At 41.9% G+C, this 22,235-nt stretch overlaps 1 protein-coding gene across 2 annotated transcripts in view; it reads left to right on the top strand.

The window, feature by feature from the left end:
- The window catches only part of LOC148017664 (putative protein phosphatase 2C 71), a 107,813-nt gene that overhangs the window by 46,503 nt on the left and 39,075 nt on the right, over window positions 1–22,235 (top strand). For both annotated transcript variants that reach the window (XM_087662438.1, XM_087662439.1), the window contains exons 5-6: window positions 14,408–14,486; window positions 14,744–14,831. In XM_087662438.1, the coding sequence (XP_087518564.1) occupies window positions 14,408–14,486; window positions 14,744–14,831 (167 nt within the window). The remainder of the gene's footprint in view (window positions 1–14,407; window positions 14,487–14,743; window positions 14,832–22,235) is intronic.

Raw genomic sequence — 22,235 nt, 5'->3', positions numbered from 1 at the left:
GCCTCTTGGCACATGACTCCTTCCGTTGGTGTTGTCTTGCTGGACATAGTGGTGAGCCATCAACAATGTCCTGCATTCATGGGAAACTGCATCGGGATGTGATTCCCAACAAAGCTTCTAGGCGGTCTACTACACTCATGGAGCTTGTATCTACATATCTTTACGGCCCGATGAGGACCGAGTCCCTGAAGGGGAGCTTGTACTTCATGTTGATTGTAGATGACTACAACAGGATGACTTGGGTCTATTTCTTGACTTTGAAGGCGGAGGCTTTCTTTCATTTCAAGGATTGGCCGGCGATTGAAGACCTTGCGTTCAGACAAGGGAGGTGAATTTATGTCTAATGAGTTTGCTCGTTTTTGTGTAGATAGGGGCATTCACCAGGAGTTTACTAACACCAACACTCCCTAAGAGAATGACATTTTGGAGTGGAAGAACCGAAGTGTGATCGAGATGGCATGCACCGCGATGGAGCATCGACAGACACCTCAGTTTCTGTGGGCCGAGGCAGTGGCTACCGCAGTTCACATCCTTAATCGATCTCCCACTTCGGCCGCTGACAGGATGACACCTTTTGAGGCTTACTTCGGGACTAAGCCTAATGTCTCTTATTTCAGAATATTTGGGTGTGACGCTTATGTGCACATTTCGAAGACGCAGCGTGATAAGTTCGAGGCGGCTTCCAGACGACAGGTTTTGGTTGGCTATAGCTCCTAATCCCAAGGTTATCGTTTGTTTGATCCCGTTAAGCGGGATGTCTACACGAGCCGAGATGTGCGGTTCGTGGAAGTACCGGCCATAGAGGGGGGTGAGGAGCATCCCGTCCTTGGAGATCCAGGGGAGAGTTGGGCTCCCGAGACAGTTTCTTTGGAGCCAGAGTCTCTTGATGGAGATTCTTCTTCGGATTGAGAGTCTTCTCTTCCACCCGCCACCCCCGAGGAGGTTTCGTCGGTGGATGTTTTTGAGTCTTCAGTAGATGGAGAGCGACGGGGAGAGGTTCGTCCTCCTCCTCGTTGGGCCCGTGACAGCCTCCGAGATTTAGGGATCGAGGGGTTCCCTGAGGAGTGGGAATCGAAGGATGGACCGCGGAGGTCATGGAGGAACCAGGCACATTCTTCGGGGCTTGTTTGCTCCAACTATTGTTTGCTGACCCGTGTTATGCATGATCGAGAGCCCATTTCAGTGAAGGAGGCTTTGCTCTCTGATCATTAGCGGAAGGCCATGGAAGCCGAGTTGGAGGCTATTGAGAGAAATGGCAGTTGGTCTCTTGTGCCTCATCCCTCTCACAAGAAAGTAATTGGTGTCAAGTGGGTCTTCAAGATCAAGTACCTTACTGATGGTTCTTTGGATAAGCACAAGGCTTGCCTTGTTGCTAAAGGTTTTGCTCAACGCCTAGGCATTGATTTCCATGATACTTTTGCCCCCACTACTCGTATGGCGGCTATTCGAACTGTTCTTGCCTTGGCTCGCCATAGGAGATGGCCCGTCTATCAGTTGGATGTGAAGTCGGTCTTTCTAAATGGTGACTTGCAGGAGGAGATCTATGTTGAGCAGCCTCCTGGCTTTGGATCCTCGGATGGGAAAGTTTACAGGTTGAAGAAGGCCTTGTATGGTCTCAAACAGGCTCCGCGTGCATGGAACGAGAAGATTGACTCGTTTCTTCAGTCGAAGTTGGGATATCGGCACTCCAAGGCCGATCCGTAGCTTTATGTGCACACTTTCGAGGTTGGTCGTGTGTTGTTCGTGTTATATGTTGATGATTTGTTTTTGACAGGGGATCATGCACAGAAGGTCCGAGAGACCAAGATAGCTTTACATTAGGCATTCGAGATGACGGATTTGGGGCTTCTTCATATCTTCTTGGGTCACGAGATTTATCAGTCTCAGAGGGGGATTTTCATCTCTCAGTAGAGGTACATTCAGGAGCTCTTGGTGACTTTCGAGATGGAGACTTGTTAGCCCATTACTACTCCTATGGATCCGAATTGAAAGGCCACTTCACACTCAGATTCTCCCGTGATGGATGCTTCACACTGCCGTTAGTTGATTGGATCCTTGATTTGGCTTCTCAACACTCATGTTGATCTTTGTTTTGCTGTGGGTCTTTTGGTAGGGTTCATGACTGAACCCAAACAGGTGCATTGACAGGCTCCCCTGAGGATTCTTCGGTATTTGAGAGGGACCTCTGCCTTAGGGATTTCTTATCCCACAGGTACAGATGCTATGGATCTGGTTCGTGTAGGTTGGAGTGACTCGGATTGGGCTGGCGATGTGGACCACCGTCGGTCTACTACAGGCTACTGTTTTATCTTGGGTACAGGTGTTATCTCTTGGAGTAGCAAGAAGCAGCCCACGGTAGCCCTTTCTTCTACTGAGGCGGAGTATCGAGCTGTGTCTTCCACCACACGTGAGGTTGTATGGCTTCGGAGATTGTTAGAGGAACTTGGCTGCCCCCAGACTCGTCCTACTCTTTTGCGGTGCGACAATGAGAGTTGCATTGCCGTGGTACGGAATCCAGTATTCCATGCCCGGACGAAGCACATTGAGATCCAGTATCACTTCATTTGGGAGAAGCTTCTGGATGGGACCATTGATGTGGAGTACTGCAAGACGGAGGACAATCTTGCAGATTTGTTTACGAAGGTGCTTCCCCAGGCTCTTCTTTGGCAGCATTCCAGATCCCTCAGTCTTTTCACCTGTCCAGGATCTGAGGGGGGTATTAGCCAATCATTTCCTGGACAGTCAGTGCCACGTCAGCATGGTACGGCAGAGGAGGTGCCACGTCATCATTGCCATGTCAGTAGTGCAGTCGGACTGCACAGTCGGCCAGTTTTCTGCTGTCGGCTGCATTTAATGCAGCCGACCTGATGCTGTTTTTTTATTATTTCTTGGCTATCTATAGCCGGTACCTGTGGCACACTTTATTATTCATTCTTCAGTGATTTCAGATTCTGATCTTAAAGATCTGTTGGCTGAGACAGACTGTGCTCGGGCTGATGGAGATCGAGGTCATCAAGTCGGAGACATACGCAGATATTTCCTCTGCCCCCTTGTGTATTTCTGCACTCTTATACAGCATACTACACCGCAGATTTTCTGCGTTTACACTGTCTCCTTCTCTCTCTCTCTCTCTTCTCTCTGTGTTCACTCTCTCTCAGTCTTTGTCCTACGCTTCCGCATCACTGCACTCTAATAGTGATCTCATGGCAGACATATTATCAGCACAATACCTTGGATGCATGCTAAAAACATCCAAGATCCATTGCATATGAGAGCTGTCCACAATGGGAGGAGTGGAAGTGCCACCTCCCTCTTGAGCATCATGCAATACTTTGGACCCCTTCTCTGTTGAACCTAACTGAACCTAAACTGAAGTTGGCTCTAATTGAAAAGCATCATAGTAAATGTGCAACAACTAAGGATGTTTTGTCAAGTCATTCTCTTTCATCCATTTTGCATCCATTGGTGATTAATTTTGAAATGTCACTAAATATCTTCGGGAAACTTTACCTCTCACCTTATGTACCAAGATTTGGTTAGGTACCAAAATCTTATCCAATGCCTCAACCTCAGGCTCAATTTCAGCAGACATATCCTCTGGCACATCACCATGAAAAGGCCTTAACAAATTGACAAGAAAGGCATTGTGTATCTACCAATTGGAGGTAATTTCAGCTGATATGCCATATCTTTGATCTTCTTCAACACTCAGAAGGGCCCATAGTATCTCATACTCAACTTTGGATACAATCTTTGTCTTTCTTTCATCTTTTTGAGCCTTGCCTTTTCAAAACGCAACGATACTTAATCGCTCTCTACAAAGTGCAAAGCATGTCTATGGCGATCAACTGCTTTCTTTTGCTTTTCATGTGATCCCTGAAGTGAATACTTTATCTTTGCATAAGTTGCATCCAAGTTTTCACATAAGGATCGGTCTCAAAGATCTTATCCTTAGTTTGCATGATGGGTGGTGCCTTCTTGCTATTGTCAACCACCTCAAATGGAGCTTTGCGAGTGGAACTATGCACTTTATTGTTATATGCAAACTGAACTAATGGCAAATAGTGCTCCCACATTGTCTTGTGGTCTGAGACATAGCACCTCATAAGATCCAACACTGTGGAATTGGTTTCCTCAGATTGACAATTTGTTTGTGGATGGAAGGATTATGAGAATTTAAGTGTGGTACCCATATTCTCAAACAACCCCTTTCAAAATAAACTAGTTATATGAGGGTCTCGATCAGTGATGATCGACTTTGGCATACCATGATACTTAAAGATATGCTGCAAAAACAATCGTGCCATATGACCCAACCTTTATTTTCTGAATCACTAGAATGAAATGGGCTTGTTTGCTAAACCTGCAAATAATAGTCCATATCCCATCATTCCTTGTAGGTGTCCTAGGAAGATAAAATCCATTGCAATGCTCTACCAAGGCGTGTCTCGAATAGGGAAGGGTTGCAATAAGCTCGGCATACTTTGCCTATCATGCTTTACCTTCTAACATATGATGCATGTTTTGATAAATTGCTCTACATCATGCCTCAAAGTTAGCTAATAGAAGAAATGCTTCAGTGCCTTGATTGTGATATCAATGTCTTTGTGTCTTGCATATGGAGGAGCATGACTTTCAGTGATAACTCTAGGCCTCAACTGCTTTGTGACATAGAGTGGTCCATGTGTCATTAGAACTCCATCTCTAAGCTCAAAGCACTTATGCCTCCGGCCATTGCAAAGCTGAGTATAAACATTAGCAAAGTCCGAATCAATAGCATATTGCTATTTCATGGCATCCAACTCAATGTGATAAACCATGTTGATGGCTGAAATTTGTGGTTTACGTGACAATGCATCAACCACCATAATCTTTTTACCATTAATATGTACAATCTGAAAATGAAACATAGAGAGAAAATTCGCCCATCTCATATGCTTCTTTGACAACTTTGCTTGTGTTAGAAAGTCCCTTAAAGTTTGATGATGTGTCTGCATTGTAAAATCAGCCCCTAACAAATAATGTTTTCAAGTAGACAATGGTTAAATTACAACCAAGAGCTCTTTCTTATAGACTTGCAAATTCTTCTCTACACTGTGGAGAATTCAGCTCTCATAAGCTACAACATGGCCATCCTGCATAAGGATAGCCCTAATGTTGTTACCACATGCAATATATTGAACGATGAATGACTTCCTTAGATCGCGCAACACAAGCACAGGATCTAAAGTCATCTTTTTCTTTGATTTTTCAAATGCTGAAGTTTCAATTGATGTTTATCTAAATGGTACATTTGTCTTTTGTAAAGTATGCAATGAAGATGCAATTTCAGCAAACCGGCATATATACTTCCTGTAGTATGAACATAAACCCAAGAAGTTATGGATCTCATGTACACTTCCTAAAGGTAGCCATGATTGTATTGCCTCAACCTTTGCAAGGTCCATGTGAATACCATTACCTGATATAATATGCCACAAAAAGTGGATTTCATGCAAAAAGAATTCACTTTTCTTATCATTGATAACTAGCCTATGCTTACACAGTTCATTGAACACAATGCCAAGTCTCTTCTATGCTCTACCTCATTCATTGAATAGACTTTTATGTCATCAAGGAAAGTGTCCACATATCCTCTATGTGGCATGAAAATGTGATCCATCATTTGATTGAAAGTGGCAGGAGCATTCATAAGCTCAAAAGCTATAACAAGAAACTCATATAACCCAAAAGATGTCCTGAAAGCTATCTTATGCTCATGCTCCGATCGAATGCGTATCTGATGATACTTACTTTTTAAATCTATATGGCTGCCCTCTACAATGTATACATAACATCATGAATTTGAGGGATCCGAAATTGATTCTTTATTGTGATCTTGTTAAGAGCATGATAATTAATGCATGTACACCATGACCCATCCTTTTTCTACACCAAAAGCATTGGAGAATAAAAGGGAGATGAGTTGGGCTGAATTAGTCATTTTTCTTATAGGTCATGCGCTTGACTCATAATCTCCTCCTAGTGGGTTGCACTGACTGTGTAGGGTGGCTTATTAGGTGGGATACTTCTAGGGGTAAGATCTATACCGTGATCTTTAAGCCATTCAGGCGGTAGTTGCCTCATAAGTGTTTGAGAGAAGCAATCAATATACAGTTTCGAAATGACATGTGATCCTCCTCTAACTTAGACGTATTTTCAACATTCTCACTATCATCTTTATCCTTAGTAAAAACCAAGTATGGTGAAATATAATTTTTTCATTACTTTAGAAATGGCACTTGCGGATACAACATGGATAGATTCGTCTTTTAACTTTACATTAAGTGTGAGTGTCTATCCCTTATGTTGAATAGTGATCTCTTCTACACGAGAATCAACCATTGCATGCATGTGATGACACCATGGCATTCCAAGCAATATAGTACAACCCTTAAGTAGAGCAATGAAAAACTCCTTGCTGTTCACATATCCTTGTTTATGCAATTGAAGCTTTCCAATGAGTGGTTTGATAGGTTGTGCATGGCCTTTACATGTCATTCCAACTCTTCCTATGGGTCCCATCACATCCTCTTCGTGGGTTGGCATGTCAATAGAGATGAAGTTGGCTCATGCACCATCATCAAATAAATTCAATGCATGCTGATTCCTAATTTTGCCCCATGCTCTGTACAACTCAGTAGCATCATAATTGGGTTGATCACTAACAACATCGGTATCAATTCCACCAATGTTTTGGGCTTCTATCCCTTAGGATGTCCCTAATTTTCTGATTTTTAGCTTGCTGCCTATTGGGATAGTCCCTTGCAATATGATCCTCCTGCTCTTAAATAAAACATTTATTTTCAGCCATCAATTCCCTATGTTGTGCCAATGTTTTTGAGCCCTTTCTTTGTCATTTTGGCCTCTTTCCAGATTGATCTTCAGATCTGCTCTTTTTCTCAGCCTTTAGCAACTTTTTATTCGGCTTCTCCCCACTCTCTAGGAAGCCTGAATTCTTTCCATCCAACAAAGCATTTGCTGTAGCAGTAGTCTCTATGAGCTCAGACATGCTAGAGATAGTGGATTTAATACAAAAATCCCTAATTTCTTTAGGTAGTCCACAAACATGTTTTTTCACTTGCTCATGAAGGGGTATGAGGTGATAAGAAGTGACGGGAAGCAATGCATTCCAAAACTTTTTATTGGATTGCTTCAAATTCTTACATTCTTTAGCATCCATCTTATTCCAAGCTGTTATGATGTCCGCCTCAAAGGTACTTGTCAGCCAATTTTAAGCAAATATTTGCTTGAATTGTATCCACATTGATGGAGCTCTACCTTGCATCAAAAGAGTGGAGCACCATTGCAATGTATTTCCCTTAAAGAAAGTGGTTGCCTTTTGAATATTCGAGAACTCCGTGAAGTTTTCCTCCGGCATCAAACTGCTGAATGAAAGTTAAAGCTTTCAGCCTATCTTGTGCACCACTGAAGGACTCAAACTTCATTGCTTTTCCACCTTGATCATAGTCTTTTACTGCCCCTTTTTGTGTCAAGTTGTCATACACTGGTTGTTGTAAAATTTGCTGAATTATATCAAAACCAACACCAAACGGAGCATTTGCATGACCATCAGTCATTCCTTGATTCCCATAAACATTCGGGGGTGTAGATGCATTACCAAACATGCTATGTTGTTCCCCAAGCATCAAGCCAATACTGCTATATATAGGGTTTTGTACATTTCGAGCCATACCCGAATACATTGGGCCTTGCACACCATGCATAGGTTGTTGCGTACCATAGGGGTTTGTGTCATACATTCCCGTATGTGGTCTTTGTCCAACCATAGCGGGAAAAATCGTCCTTCCACCAAAGTATTGTGGTTGCCCCATCGTAGCATACATGCCCCATTGTGCAAAATCCATTGCATGGGCACTTTTATGATGGCCTTGCATTTGCATTCCTTGCCTTGTAGGTACCAACTGTTTTGTTTGATTAGCATCTTTGGGAGCTTCAAGTGAAGGCTTGACACTACCTTCAGTGCACCTTGCTGTCTTGAAAGTGTAGAAGATGACTTCCTCTTTGTGTCCTTGTTGTCCTTCTTTGGAGGATTAAAAAATCAGGTAAATTGAGGATCCTTTGCCAATTCAGCAAAGAGATTTGTTGCTGTCCCCATTTGATTCTTGAACTAGTCATCAAATTCCTCTTCACTTTGTTGATCATCAACCTCATTATGCCTTAAAGGCTCTATATCTTGCCCAACAGCAACATTTTTAGTTTGTTGTCCATGGTTTGAGCCTTGTCCAAGATTAGGCATCACATTTAATTCACAAATATCTTATGGAGGGTAACAAGGAGGAGGAGTTTTTTACAAGTCATAATACCCCTATGTATGATATATGTGATGAGCTTTCTTTTGGTCATCATAGAGGTGATTTACAGGATTCTCTGGCAATGAAGGAAGACATGGAACTTTTGTTCCAAACAAGCATAGTTACTTGGAACGGGGAACGGGAACGAGAACGGGACCCCCTGGAACGGGGGGGGACGTCCAAGGTCGGGGAACGGGAACAAGAACGGGAATGGGGGGAACGGCACATGTCTTAGGTGCCCCAAATATGCCCTGCATGACCCAAATTGCCCCAAAGAATGTCCCTCTAATTGCCCCAATACCCGTCAATGCTTGAAATGTCCCAAAATTGACTCGATTACCCCTATAGCTCCAAATTGCCTTGAATTGCCTTAATTATCCCAATTTTCCTTGAAATTAGACAATATAAATGGATGAATACCTTGGAATTGAGGATCGGCTGAAATGGAGATGGGTGAATATGTGGTAGGACTGTAACCCAAGCAAAAAAAAAAAGCGGGAAAAAAAGTCAATTTTTAGTCAATAGGCATGGAACGACCGTTCCAAACAGGGAATGACAGGGAACGGCCTTGGGAACGGCAGGGAACGTTCCCTAGCCGTTTCAACTCCTTGGAGGGTTTGGAACGCGTTAGGCCGTTTCTACAGGCCGGAACGGCCGTTCCATGTTTCTATGCAAACAAGGTTATCATATCAAATGTGCTACTTATGGATGATGAGACCTCTTACGTTAGAGGGGGTGATGACGATTTGCTAATGTTTATGCCATTGATGGAGATGGATATGGATATAAACGTCAATGTGGTCAAGGCACAAACGAGACTTGTTCTATTGAAGGAGGAAAGAGAGCTTAGAGTCGGGGATTTCAACTAGCCAAAGAAGATTTGGATGCTATGGAGAAGATTTTTGCAGGAGAGAAGACCAAGCCAATAGATACTATGATGATCTATGAAAACTTACCTACTTTGATTTGTCCATATGATCCAGGAGGATGCTCTGATAACCTATGTCAACTTACCTACTTGATCATATTATCCATATGATTACCCATATGATCGAGGTGCGAACAATGTTGCAAGTGGTAAACAAGTTGGCCCATGGTTTGGCACATCTTGCAGTATCCGAAAGGAGAAAGTGCGGTACTCTACCTAAGGGGAGTGCCTGCTTTACTGTGGGGTGCCTTGTGCTCGTGCTGGTGGAATGGGGAGCTGGGTCTAACCACAGGTGGGCCTAGGTGATGTCCCACACTTGAGGACCCCGTTCGTGCGGTAGGGAGGTGCGGTGAGTGTAGCGTAGGGTGACAGGTCTAACCATAGGTGAGTGTTACCTCCCTAGGTGTGTCCTGCCCTTGGGATGCCCTTAAGTGTGAAATGGGGGCAAAAAAGGGCTAGGGGGTTAGGAACGGGGCCAGCTGATCGAGGTCACCGGACGCACCTAACTTAAGGACCCCTAGGTGTAGGGATTGTGAGCCATGTATTGTGACTTGCGTGCGGGAATGGCTTAAAAATCTCTAGCTCTACATGAAATTCTTCCCCATGTGAGTGTTTATAGTAAGAGGCATCATCACTGCTTGATTCCATCTCATTGTATGAAAACATATTGCTGTAATTGCTTAGCTGTGAGCAAAAATCAGCACTAGTAGAAAGCTTTGGCTTGCAATTAGGTGTCTCGGGCCCACCAAATTAAGGGATTGAGTGGTACTCGGTTAATGGAACTATAAAACTAGCCCTCCTTGGAGGGGGTGGTAAAACTTGATTAAGCACTTGATTACAAAAAGTAATAAATGAGCATCAATTGAAACACACACATTACCTTATTAATCTTGGACAATAGCCAATTGGCCCTAGAACTGGCGCTTGGTTTGGTATTTCTTGAACTTTAATTGCTAATAGAGTGAGTATAAGTTGAGATTCCACAATCTCCTTTGTTGATTTGAAAGCCTCTTGCTGCACAAACAATCAGCAAGTAATTTGGATCAATTGCCCCTTGATTTTCACCCAAGACTTACACAAATGGAACCACCAATTGGCAAAACGTTTCCCCAATTCACAATGGATGGCTTGACATCTGAAATTCGTGTGAATTCCAAAAATTTCAGGTGTTGATTTTAGTGTATGATGCCTTTTGTTGTTGGCACGGGTCCTAAGGTGGCTACTAAACCCTAATCTTTGCAGAAATTTAGGGTTTACAACAGAGATCCCTCTATTGTTCACCACAAATTTGACCGAGATTTACTCCAAATAGCTGAGAAATGTTGAGATCTCTTGAGAAGGGATTGAAGAAGGTGAGAGAAAGCCAAGATGAGAGAGAAATTTGATTTTTTTTTTTGTCAGAAAACCCTAAAATATGCTTGCTGCCTGCTCTAGCTTGCATTTAATGCACTCATCTACTGCTACTAGGCACCGTGAAAATGTTGTCACCTGATTAAGAATGCTCCTTGGAAGGTGTCTCCTTGCTGTTCCCTATCTATTGAGGCCGCTAGTAGATCAGGAATGTTCCCTGGAAGGTGTCTCCTTTGTAGCAAATTGCTGTTCTTTGATTAGAGAATGGACTGGCAACTCCCTCTCTCTCTCTCTCTCTCTCTCTCCTCTAACAAAAAAAAGGGACAAACTGATTGGATGGTTGAGACTCAGACTCCAAGAATGTTTTCTCAGTTTGCATGGGCATTTTTGCCAAGTGGCAGTGTCCTAAATTCATTTATGGGTATTATTCAACCATTTAATTTATCTTTTGAATGAAACAAACTTGAAATTAATTTCAACCCTTTTGACCTTACCAAAAATTAAATGTGCCCATCTATAATTAAATTGTCTAGGCCATTTGCAACATGGAGCGGTTCCCAACCTCTGTTGACCCTTAAATTGGCATTAATTAAATAATTAATGTTAGTCCCCAGTGTCATTACTAGCACTTATTGGACAAACAACTGTCCTAGGGTCAAATCTGACACCAACTGACTCCCAAAGCCGAGCTGGTATAACTTATCACAACTTTTGCCTTTGACTTGCATTGCACTGTCGGGGTCCTTGGCCTGTTACCGTGAAATAACTATCATGTGCATCACATGTGCTATATAACCTTGCACATTTGATTAATAACTTAATCAAATGTTATCAGCAAAATTATAGCAACTCGAAATTTTATGTCCTCGTGACAGGTGATTAGACACAATCATGTGCACAATAAGGCCTTGAGTCCCATAAATAGGACTTGGTTGGCCTAACCCTTAAGTGTCCGTAGTGCATTAAGTCATTTCTTGACCATTGTGACCAATGCTACTAGTGCCCATCTAGATATCCAAGGATGTGATAATTCTTGTCTTTGAGTTTACTTGGTTGGTCATTATACCCTTTATAAATATTTCAATTTCGTTAGCTCCGACAGCATGAGAGAGGAAGAAAGAAAGAAAGAAAGAAAGAAAGAAAGAAAGAAAAAAAGTTATATTAATGTCTACAAAAGGCCAAGTTGGCCTATGAGACCAAAAAGGTACATACAAAAATGTCTGGGAAGTTTTCCAAGTCCCAATAAAGCTACTATCTAGTGTTATGGTGAACTAGGTGAGTAGGTACAAAATGGTATACAGACTCGATACAATCTAGATGCACTTTAAGTGTAGTCTGGGACTGCTCATGCAGCGTAGTCATCTTAAGATGGTTCATGTGGAGGTTGTTGATGGGGAGGGGGGGGTCTTTCAACTCGGGACGTGTTGCGTGCTCGCAAGATCTTTGGTGGTCACTGTGTATTTTGCACTACATGTGATGAGACATTGCTTCATCTGTTTGTCTCTTGCTCTGTTGCTTGAAAGTTTTGGAGTTTTGTTTCCCATGTGGTCCTTGGTGACTCAGTAGTGGATATCACCTCGTTCGTGGATTATGGGAAAGATGACCTCTATGTTTACTTTACATTTTAAATTATTCATGCATCTTCCATTTCCTTAGATGGATAGCCCTGTGGCATATTTGGCGTACTGGGAATGCCTTTTTTTTTTTCAGCCTCAGGCATCCATGGTCATGTGGCCCGTGTTTGTGGTTTAGTGCTATGGTAGATCTCCTTTATGGTGTCAGTTGATCTAGTTCTTCCTGACATTGCTGCTCCCTGGCTGGATATTGTTTGCTCCACACCACTTGTCCTATCTATGTGATATTTTTGTGTTAGAGTCTTGGTAGCCTTTCATTTGTGTCTGTTTTTCTTAGCTGACTTGATGGTTTGATGGTAATATTGCCACTTTATTCAATTATCTCACGAAGAGAGAGAGAGAGAGAGAGAGAGAGAGAGAGAGAGAGAGAGAGAGAGAGAGAGAGAATAATGAGATTTATTGGATCTCCTTGGCTCTCTAGTTGTCTACTGTTGTAATAAATGATCAACAAGCCTTCAAACCAATTTGCCCTTTGGTTTGCTTAGGAATTGGCCTTTACCCTTCTTGAAACACAAATTAGGTCCCAAATCTGATATAGGTCGGCGGGATCGAATCTCCTTGAAATTCTTTAAGTTTAGCTGCTCGAATTCAAGTTCTAGGTTTTTAACTTTGAGTATGTATCTGAAGGTGGTCGTCAAACTTAAATTCTTGCTATAAATTAAAATTTACAATGGAGATTAACCAAAATCTTCACCTTTGATGACTCTAATGGCTGGATTTTACTAAGATAACTTGAGAGATGATTGTAGGATGAGAGAGAATGCTATAGAGAGAGAAATTTGAGCTTCATTGGGAGAAATGGTCAAGAATTGTTGCTGTTCTACTTAAATAACCATGGAAGTTGTTAGCTACAGCTTAAGCTTATAGAAGGGTTGTTGTCCCTTCCCATATGTTGTCAGTTGCATGAGAAGGGCCTTGGGCTGCTGTCACTTGCACTTGGAGGGCTCCAAACTATTGCCACCTATTGCAGAACCGGTCCTTGGTGATTGCAAATGATGTCAACAGCATCTCCTTGCTCTCTAATAGCCTCCTTCTCCCTCGCAATGGTTGGAATAGACTTCCATCAGCCCCCAAAAACGTTTTTCCCACTTGCATGAATAAGTTTTGCCAAGTGGTAGCCTTTTAATTCCAATTTTCAGTATTTTACAACTTATTAAATTAATTTTAACAAATTAATTTAATAATTATTCTATTGCCCAAAAGAATAATTCCACCAACCAATAATTAAATTGGCGAGGCCAATTTGTTTTCCAAGTATCCTTCTTGAGCAATTATTAGCCTTTAGTGCAGCATTGATTAGTGAATTAATGCCTTGTCTCTAATGTCATCATTGACATTAGTGGCCAATAAATTGGTCTAGGCCAAAATCTGTCAGACATAATATTGCAACTTTTCTCTTTGGCATCAATTGATATCTCAGGGTCCTAGGTCCCACATCATGAAATGATTAACTTGCACATCACTTGTGCAAGTCACATTTGCACATTTGGTTAACTATTAATCAAATGCTAAGCAAAGCAATAATATTTAATCGTCCTCGTGACAGAATCCTTGCATGCCACTATGAAGATTTTTTGTATTCCAAATGTGAACTTTTGGTTTGCCAAATATGGATTTATTTAATTACACGATCTTTGTTATGATCAGTATGTAAAGGGGTATGTTTGCAAGCTATGTAATTTGCTTAGGTAAAGGTAAAGGTAAATGTGGCTTTTCACATTTGGGCTGATTGCGGCTGCCGACAAAAGCATTTTTTCTGTTGCATTTGGATGTTTTCTATCTTCATCATAATTGGCAATTGACCAAGTTCGTATTTTGAGCTGCATATGTATGCTTGACATTTCTTAATGCATGGCTAAAATAAACTTTGTGCTGACTTTTACCAATTCCACATTCCTAGAGCATATGGCTTATGTAAGATCCACACCCTAGACTTTAACTTAACATAATCGCATGCGAAGCATAATCCGCATGTAGTATCTTTGCCTTTTCCAGTGATGGAAAATACAGCGATCCATGTGAAGTGCTCAGTTCCATTGTCAATTGTACTTAAAAAAGAATTGTGAATAGCTATCATATGCATCCTCTCAAGTTAAATCAAAACTTTATTATTTACTCTAAGTAGTCTTTCTCTTTTGCAGCATCCCTCAAGATGAAGAACGAAGCAAAGAACCATATAGACTACATTCAGGTGGGGCAATGCAGCCCCATCCAAGCAAGGTGTGTTTTATCCACTACCTTAGTGGAGGAAGTTAAAGTCTGTTGCTATATGGGTATTCCACCATGGAACGTGTAGAATTTTGTCTGTGGCTGTATGGCTATTCTACTGTGGAAACATGATGTTTCTTTTTGGAAGCTTTTTAGGTGATAAAGATATTAAAGTCCCTTCCTCCTCTACCTTCAAACTTCTGTTCGTATTGCTGAAAGCAGCACTTTGCCTCTGTTTTGATATTTCTTCAATGTTTTCATATTTCCAGGCTGCTACTGGTGGTGAAGATGCATATTTTATTGAAGGAACGACTTGGGTAGGAGTAGCAGACGGTGTTGGAGGCTGGGCTTTAGATGGTGAGAAGTAAAACATTATCTTGAAATTTGTTTACTGAAATTCTGAAAAATTCATATAGTGCATCCATGCATATGTGTGCATCTGTGTGTACTTTTGCATGTGCATGTGCATACATCACTTTTTTCTTTGTGCTTTTGATGTGTATTAGGTTCTCACCAGGGCATAACACTATTGTACTTTAATGTAATGTGTTCAACTCGTCTCGCCGAAAAAAAAGTGTGATTCAGCTAGTGTCTCCATCATGCCTCTTCCCAAATAACACTTTTTCAAAGTAATACTTCATATTACTATGCGAAAAACCCCAGATGGGATGAAATCATACTTTATATTACTATGCGGGAAAACCCTGTTGGGATGAAAACATGAGTCATGACACATGCTTGCACGTTGCTACACCCATGTTGGTTTTCACCTTTGTTGAGGTTTCCCATGTCATAGCCAGCAGTGTTGTGTATTGTGGATTAATCAATTGAGGGCTAAAAATGAAATGAAAACATGCCATATGCTTGTGCATGCCTACATGTGTTGGTTTTCACATTTTTTGAGGTTTCTCATGTCATAGGCAAGAGCATTGCGTGTCTTAGATGAATCAATTGAAGGTTCTCAAACAACAAGTCCATACCTTAAAAAGTAAAAGGTGTTGAAAAATATAAAAGAAAGGTATAATGTCTCTCTGTAAACACATTGAGACAATGCACGTGGAGATGGCAGTAGAAGAACACTTGAGCATCGAGAAATTGTGAAGGCAATGAAGAGAGAATTAAATGAATATTGGATAAAAGTTGAATACAATGATCAGCCCCTCCATGTGCTACAATGTGTAGCTGTAGTGAGGGCACTAGAAGTGAGAAGGTAGGAAGTGATAATGGTGAATTAACAGGTGTGCTTATAAATAGACAAGAAACCCTAAAATACTCTCGGGTAGCGTCCTAGTCTAAAAAGATGTGAGATATGATGTTTGATGTGCAAGGGTTGAGACAGAGTGCAGGTCAGACTAAGTGCAGAGTTTAGAGTACGAAGAGTGAGCAGGGGGAGTGAGAGCATGACACATGAAGTGTTTTTGGTACAATGACAATATGTATCACTTTAGGTTTTGGTATTATATATAAAGTACAAGTGTAGGGGTGCGTTCACACCCGAACACTGTAAAAGGCACGATGAGCCTTTATTCCTAACAACCTTCCACCTAAAGGCAACGTGCGTTAAGGTAGAGAAAATAATCAGCTAAGACTATGTATGTACAAAGCTGGAATACACATATGCTATGCAACCCCCATCACCTGGTGGCAATGAGCAAACCGCTCTACTGGAAGACCCTTTGTGAGGTTTGCAGGGTTATCATCTGTATGTACCTTGACAAGTTCAATGCTCTTGCTATCAAGTACATCCCTGATAAAATGATACTTTACTTGTATGTGCTTTGTCTTTGCGTGAAAGAGAGGATTCCGTGCTAGCATGATAACACTTTGACTATCACAATGGAAGATAGGAACCTCTATAATACTAAGCTCTCTCACCAGACATGAAAGCCATAAAGCCTCTTTGCATGCCTCAGTGGCAGCCACATACTCTGCCTTTGTAGTAGACAATGCAACACACTTTTGCAGCCTGGACATCCAAGAGACTGCTTCCCCTGTGAACGTGAATACATATCTTGAAGTAGACTTCCTGCATTTAGGATGACTAGCATAGTCTGCATTCGTGAAGCCAACAACAGATGACTTCCGCTTACCAATGCGGATACACAAATCCTTTGTGCCCTTAAGATATCTCATGATACCCTTTACTCCTTCCTAATGCTTTTTGCCAGGATATGCCATGTATCTGCTAACCAGTCCCACGGCAAATGCAATGTCAAGACATGTAGCAACCATAGTGTACATTAGGCTACCAACAATTGAAGTGTAAGGTATCTTGGCCATTTCAGCCTTTCCATCATCAGATGTAGGGTTGTCATGTATCATATGGAGGCTATGATACACCAATGGCTTCCCTCCCCCTCCATATTGAAACGCTGTAAAACCTTAGTAACATACTCGTGCTGTGACAAATAAAGAAGACCCTTCAATTTGTCCCTAAGTATATACATGCTAAGAATGTGATTGGCCTCACCAAGATCCTTCATATCAAAGCTGTTGTGTAAACTCTCCTTTAAGGAGTCCAAGGCATGAATATCCTTGCATGCAACCAGCATGTCATTCACATATAAAACCAAGAGAATTAAGACTGCCATCTTTTGCCTTCTTGGTGTATAAGCAGTGATTAACTTGAGAGCAATGGAATCCTTGAGATTGCATAAATGTATCAAATTTATGATACCATTTGCGTGGTGCCTGTTTCAGCCCATACAAACTCTTGTTGAGTTTACATACCATGTGCTCTTTCCCCTTTGCAACAAGACCCTCAGGCTGGTGCATATAGATCTCCTCATGCAAATCACCATGTAAGAAAGCTATTTTTACATCCATTTGTGTGAGTTCCATATCTTCAAATGCGACTAAGCCCAAGATCGTTTGCAAAGTAGTCATTTTGACTACAGGAGAAAAGATTTCATCAAAATCAATTCCATGTTCTTACTTGTACCCTTTAGCAACCAATCGTGGCTTGTACTTTGGCAAAGAACTAGAAGCGACTTTCATTTTGTAAACCCATTTGCATGGTAGCACTTGCTTGTTAGGCAAATGCACCAAATCCGAAGTGCCATTTTTTTTGAGAGATTCCATCTTTGACATTGCCTTATGCCATTTCTTGGTGTCTTTTCTGTCCATTGCTTCTTGGAAGCATGATGGCTTACCACAATTTGTCAACATGACATAATCAGCCACATAATTGACACCAAGAACGAACCTATTTAGCTGTCTTTGCACTCTAGTCAACGTACGGACCCAATGGTCAAGATTTGCTGGCTGTTCAGCCTGCAAATCTACATAATAGCTTACTGTTCTGCAGGTTCAGTATGTTGTATAGTTTGTCTTGGTTGTTTCAAAGGCATCTGTTCTTGTTGAATTTGTGGTACATCATGGGCAAGATCTTGCTAATCATTTTCAGCATTATTCCTAGCATTTTCAGGGACAGTTACAGTAGGTATTTGTTGCTATCCAACGGGCATTCTTTGCTGTCTTATCGGTACATCCTCTCGGAGTACAACCCTTCTAACCTCTTTTTGTCTTTTCAGGCTGTTTGTGCATGGGATCTCTCCCGGAAGATAACATCATTGCTACATACTACTATTTTTCTTTCCTTGAGATCCCATAATCGATACCCCATCTCACCTTCATCACCATATCCTAAAAAAATACATTTACAGGACTTTGGCTCAAGTTTGCTGCGTTCTTTCTTGCCTATGTGTACAAATGCCTCGTAGCCAAACACTCAAGTAAGCATATGAAGGTGGCTTGCCTGACCACACATCTTGAGAGACCCCCCTTCTCCCCCCCACCACCCCAATACACACACACACATTAAGTTTACGGTTGTCATAATAGTCTCTGTCCAAAATCCATGAGGTAAAGCAGCATGTGACAACATTGTATGGACCTTGTCTTGAATGGTCTTGTTCATATGCTCTGCAACACCATTTTGGGGTGGATTATGAGGGGCAGTGAGCTCCCTTCTAATCCCTTTGCTATTATAGAAGTCCTGAAAGGCTTTGGACACATATTTCCCACCATTGTCAGAGCGAAGACACTTGAATGTCTTGCTGGTCTGATTTTCAGCAAGTGCTAGGAATTTTTAAATTTATCGAAGGCCTGGTCTTTGTGACGGATTGGATAAATCCATACTTTGCGTGTGGCATCATCAACAAAGGTAATGAAATACTTAATTTTCCCTAGAGATAACCCTGGCATTTGACATACATCTAAAATGTACCAACTCTAAGGGTGAAGACGTTTGAGCGTGCTTACCATAAATACAATGATCACACTGTTCAAAATTAACACACCTCAAAGATGGCAAATAACCCAAGTGACAAAGCACTTTCATTCCAATTTGACTCATGTGTCCCAAGTGGCTATGCTACAAAGAAACACTTGGCACTAGGTTGTTGCCTGCACTTACCGAACATTGTCATTATCATCTAGGATTTTTTTAGGGTTGCCCTTATTTTTTGGCATTTTTTCTTCAATGACCAACATTAAATGCTGACTGACCAACATTTATGGTCCCTACAAGAGTAGGTCAACTTGTTTTTTTGGGGGCTTTGGCTATTTATAGCCAATTGCTCTCCCCCTTGCTTGGCAAATACACACACTCTTTAGTCTTCAGTTTTCCTTTGCAAGTGCACACTTCGGTTCTAAGTGCTTGGTGCCGCCATCATCATCGGCCTGATATGGTCATGCACGCTAGATACATGCAAAGGATACAAAGTATCGCGTTTGAAGCACTTGATAACAATGCGAAAGCCCTTATAAATTTTCAATTTGCTATTCCCAAAGGCAGTGTGATAGTGTTTATCATCTAGTTGCCTTGTGCTTATTAAGCTCTCTTGAGCTGAGATACATGCCTCACATTATGCAAAACAAACACGGAGCCATGTTGAGATTCCAGTTTCACACTGCCAATGTGTGAAAGTTTACATGCATAGTTATCCCCCAAGTGGACAATACCACGTGCACTACCATTGTAGTGAGAAAATCACTTATGGTGTGGTGTAACTGTCACGGGGACGTGAAATCTTGAGATGCTTTAATCTTGCTAGTAACATTTGATTAAGTTACTAATCAAATGTGCAAGGTTGTTTAGCACGTGATGCACATGGCAGTTATTTCATGGGAACGGGCCAAGGACCCCGAGGATGCAGTGGGTGTTAAATGCAAAAGTTGTGTTAAGTTATGCCAACTGGGTTTTGGTGGTCAGTTGGTGCCAGGTTGGACCCTAGGACAATTGTTTGGCCATTAAGTGTCAGTGGTGACACTAGGGACTAGCATTAATTAATTAATTAATGCTAGTCTAAGGGTCAACAGAGGTTGGGAACCACTCCCAGTTGCAAATGGTCCAATCAATTTCATTCCAGATGGGCATGTTTAATTTTGGGCAGGGTCAAAAGGGCTGAAATTAATTAATTTTGAAAAATTAATTTAATGACTGAAAATGCATATGAAGGTTGCCACTTGGCAAAACTTTCCCATGCAACTAGGGAGAAGGCTGTTGGAGGGTGGTGGAAGCTGAATGGTAGCCAATTTGGAGCTTGGTGGAGGGAGAGGAGGTGATCAGATTTGGCTTTGAGAGGCGACGGCAACTGATCGCGGGCTGGGACAGGACAAGGGGCAGCAGGTTTTCTCTTCCGCCTCAAGAGAGGCGGTGGTAGGAGAGGAGGGCTCGCCAACTGAGCTGGTGTTTTACCCCCCTTTTGAAGCTGTTGGTGCCATCAGATTTGTCATCAGAGCTACGAATCAGGAGATACATTTCAGCTGATTTTCTCTCTTTCTACAGCATTCTCTCATCTCCTCCAGTCTATGCTCAAGTATTCTCAGCAATTCTCAGCCATGGATAGCAGGGTACAGCCAAATTTGGTGGATAGCAGAGAGTTTACTACTGTAAATCCTAAATTACAGTAGTAATTAGGGTTTAGCAGCCACCTTGGGACCCGTGCCATGAGTCAAAGGCATTGTACATTGAAATCAGCACTGGAAATTCGTGGAATTGTGAGGATTTCAGATGCGAGCCCATCTATTGTGAATTTGGGGCAGCATTTGACCAGTTGGGTTTCCATTAGAGCAAGTCCTGGGTGAAAATCAAGGGGCAAATTGCCCGGATGCTTTGCTGATTATTGGAACATCAAGGGGCTTTTGAATCAGCCAAGGAGATTATGAAATCTCGGCTTGTAATTTATCCATCAGCAATTGAAATCAAAGAAATACCGAAAGGGGCGCCATTTTTAGGGCCAACAGGGTGTCCACTGTCCAAGTTTATGAAGGTAAAGTGAGCATTTCAGTTTATGTTCATTTGCTAATTGTTGTAATTAAGTGCTTAATCAGGTTAAACCACCCTATCCGAGAAGGAAGGCTGGTTTTAGTAACATGAAACGATGCACCTGAATCAAGTACCCAAGTGTGTATGTCATCCTCAAAATCTGCAATTAGTGCATGTGCAATCAAAGAAGCAGCAAGAAGTATATCACGGTCAATGTCATTCTCATGGGTGACCTCTTTTACCTCTTCTATTTTCATAGTGCTCTTCTTTGCAGGCTCGCTGTCCTTTTTCTCAGCCCTGTTGTTGTCAGTGTTTTTATTTTTGCCTTTCTCTTTCTTCAATTGAAAATAGTCCCGTTTGTAGTGCCCTTTTTTGCCACAATGACGACACTCCAAATTTTTGCCATAAGACTTGTTGCGTGCTCTATTTTCAGAATTGCCCTTTTGCTGAAATCTGCCTTTAGTGTGTAATGCATTAGAAGACTTGTTTGCTGAATTATTTTGCATGTTGAGTTCTTCCATCACCAAAGAACTCTCCACATCAGAATATAACAGCTGAGCATTTGAGTTACTCAAAGCTGTCTTGAAAGTATCCCAACTTTTAGGCAAATTGCATAGCAAGAAAGTAGCCTTGAACTCATCTTCAATATGGAAATCTAAAGCAATCAGCTCACTGAAAATTGAGTTGAACTCTTTTAAATGTATAGACATGGCTATACCTTCCTTCGTGTGAAAGTCCATTAACTTTTTCAGCCAATAAACCTTGCTGGTTGCCCTTTTCTGAGCCTACAATTCTTCAAGCCTTTGCCACATTGCATATGTTCAATTCAGCTTCTCAATGTTAGAGAGCAAGTTGTGTGACTCACAGAGCTCAATGGTAGAGCGTGCAAGCTCATCCAAATCATCTGTGACATTAATGTGACATTAAAAGTGATATTTAATGTTACAATAAGGTCATAAATATGGAATGTGACATTAAAAGTGACATTTAATGTCACATTAAGGTAAATCTAGGGGAACATGCATGAGAATGACCGTCCGGGCTCTTGGGCGCCCGAACGGGGTTAAGGGGAGCCTGGAGAGTAAGGGAGTCCTTCAGGAAGTTGACGGCTGGCAAAGGAATCCGGATGGAGGGCCAGCACTTATCTAGGCGTGGTTGGGAGGAGAAGGACACTCGTGCTTTTTCATCGTTTTGGGTGGTTTTGGCTCTCCGTCATCTATCATTGGTATCAGAGCCTATGTCTCAGATCGTTAATCGTTCGCCTGTTATCAGAAATCCGTGAGGTTGTCAGTCGCCAGTCAGGCCGTCAGTCTTTTGTGAAGTCGCGTGAGTACCTGGCGCAGTGAAAACGCGACGGGACGGGCCGTGAAGAAAAACGAGAGGGAGAAATGCCACCTCACATCACGTCTACCAGGCGCCGTGAAGAAAAGCGAAACGGAGAAGCGCAGCGCCACGTCACATTAATGTGACCCGGTTACGTTACGGGCAGA

This window comes from Lygodium microphyllum, chromosome 22 (genome assembly GCF_053477565.2).
Source record: "Lygodium microphyllum isolate KBCC chromosome 22, Lygodium_microphyllum_v1.1.10, whole genome shotgun sequence".
Taxonomy (NCBI): domain Eukaryota; kingdom Viridiplantae; phylum Streptophyta; class Polypodiopsida; order Schizaeales; family Lygodiaceae; genus Lygodium; species Lygodium microphyllum.
The sequence above is the reverse complement of the archived record's forward strand: the minus strand, read 5'-3'. Positions and strand labels throughout refer to the sequence as shown.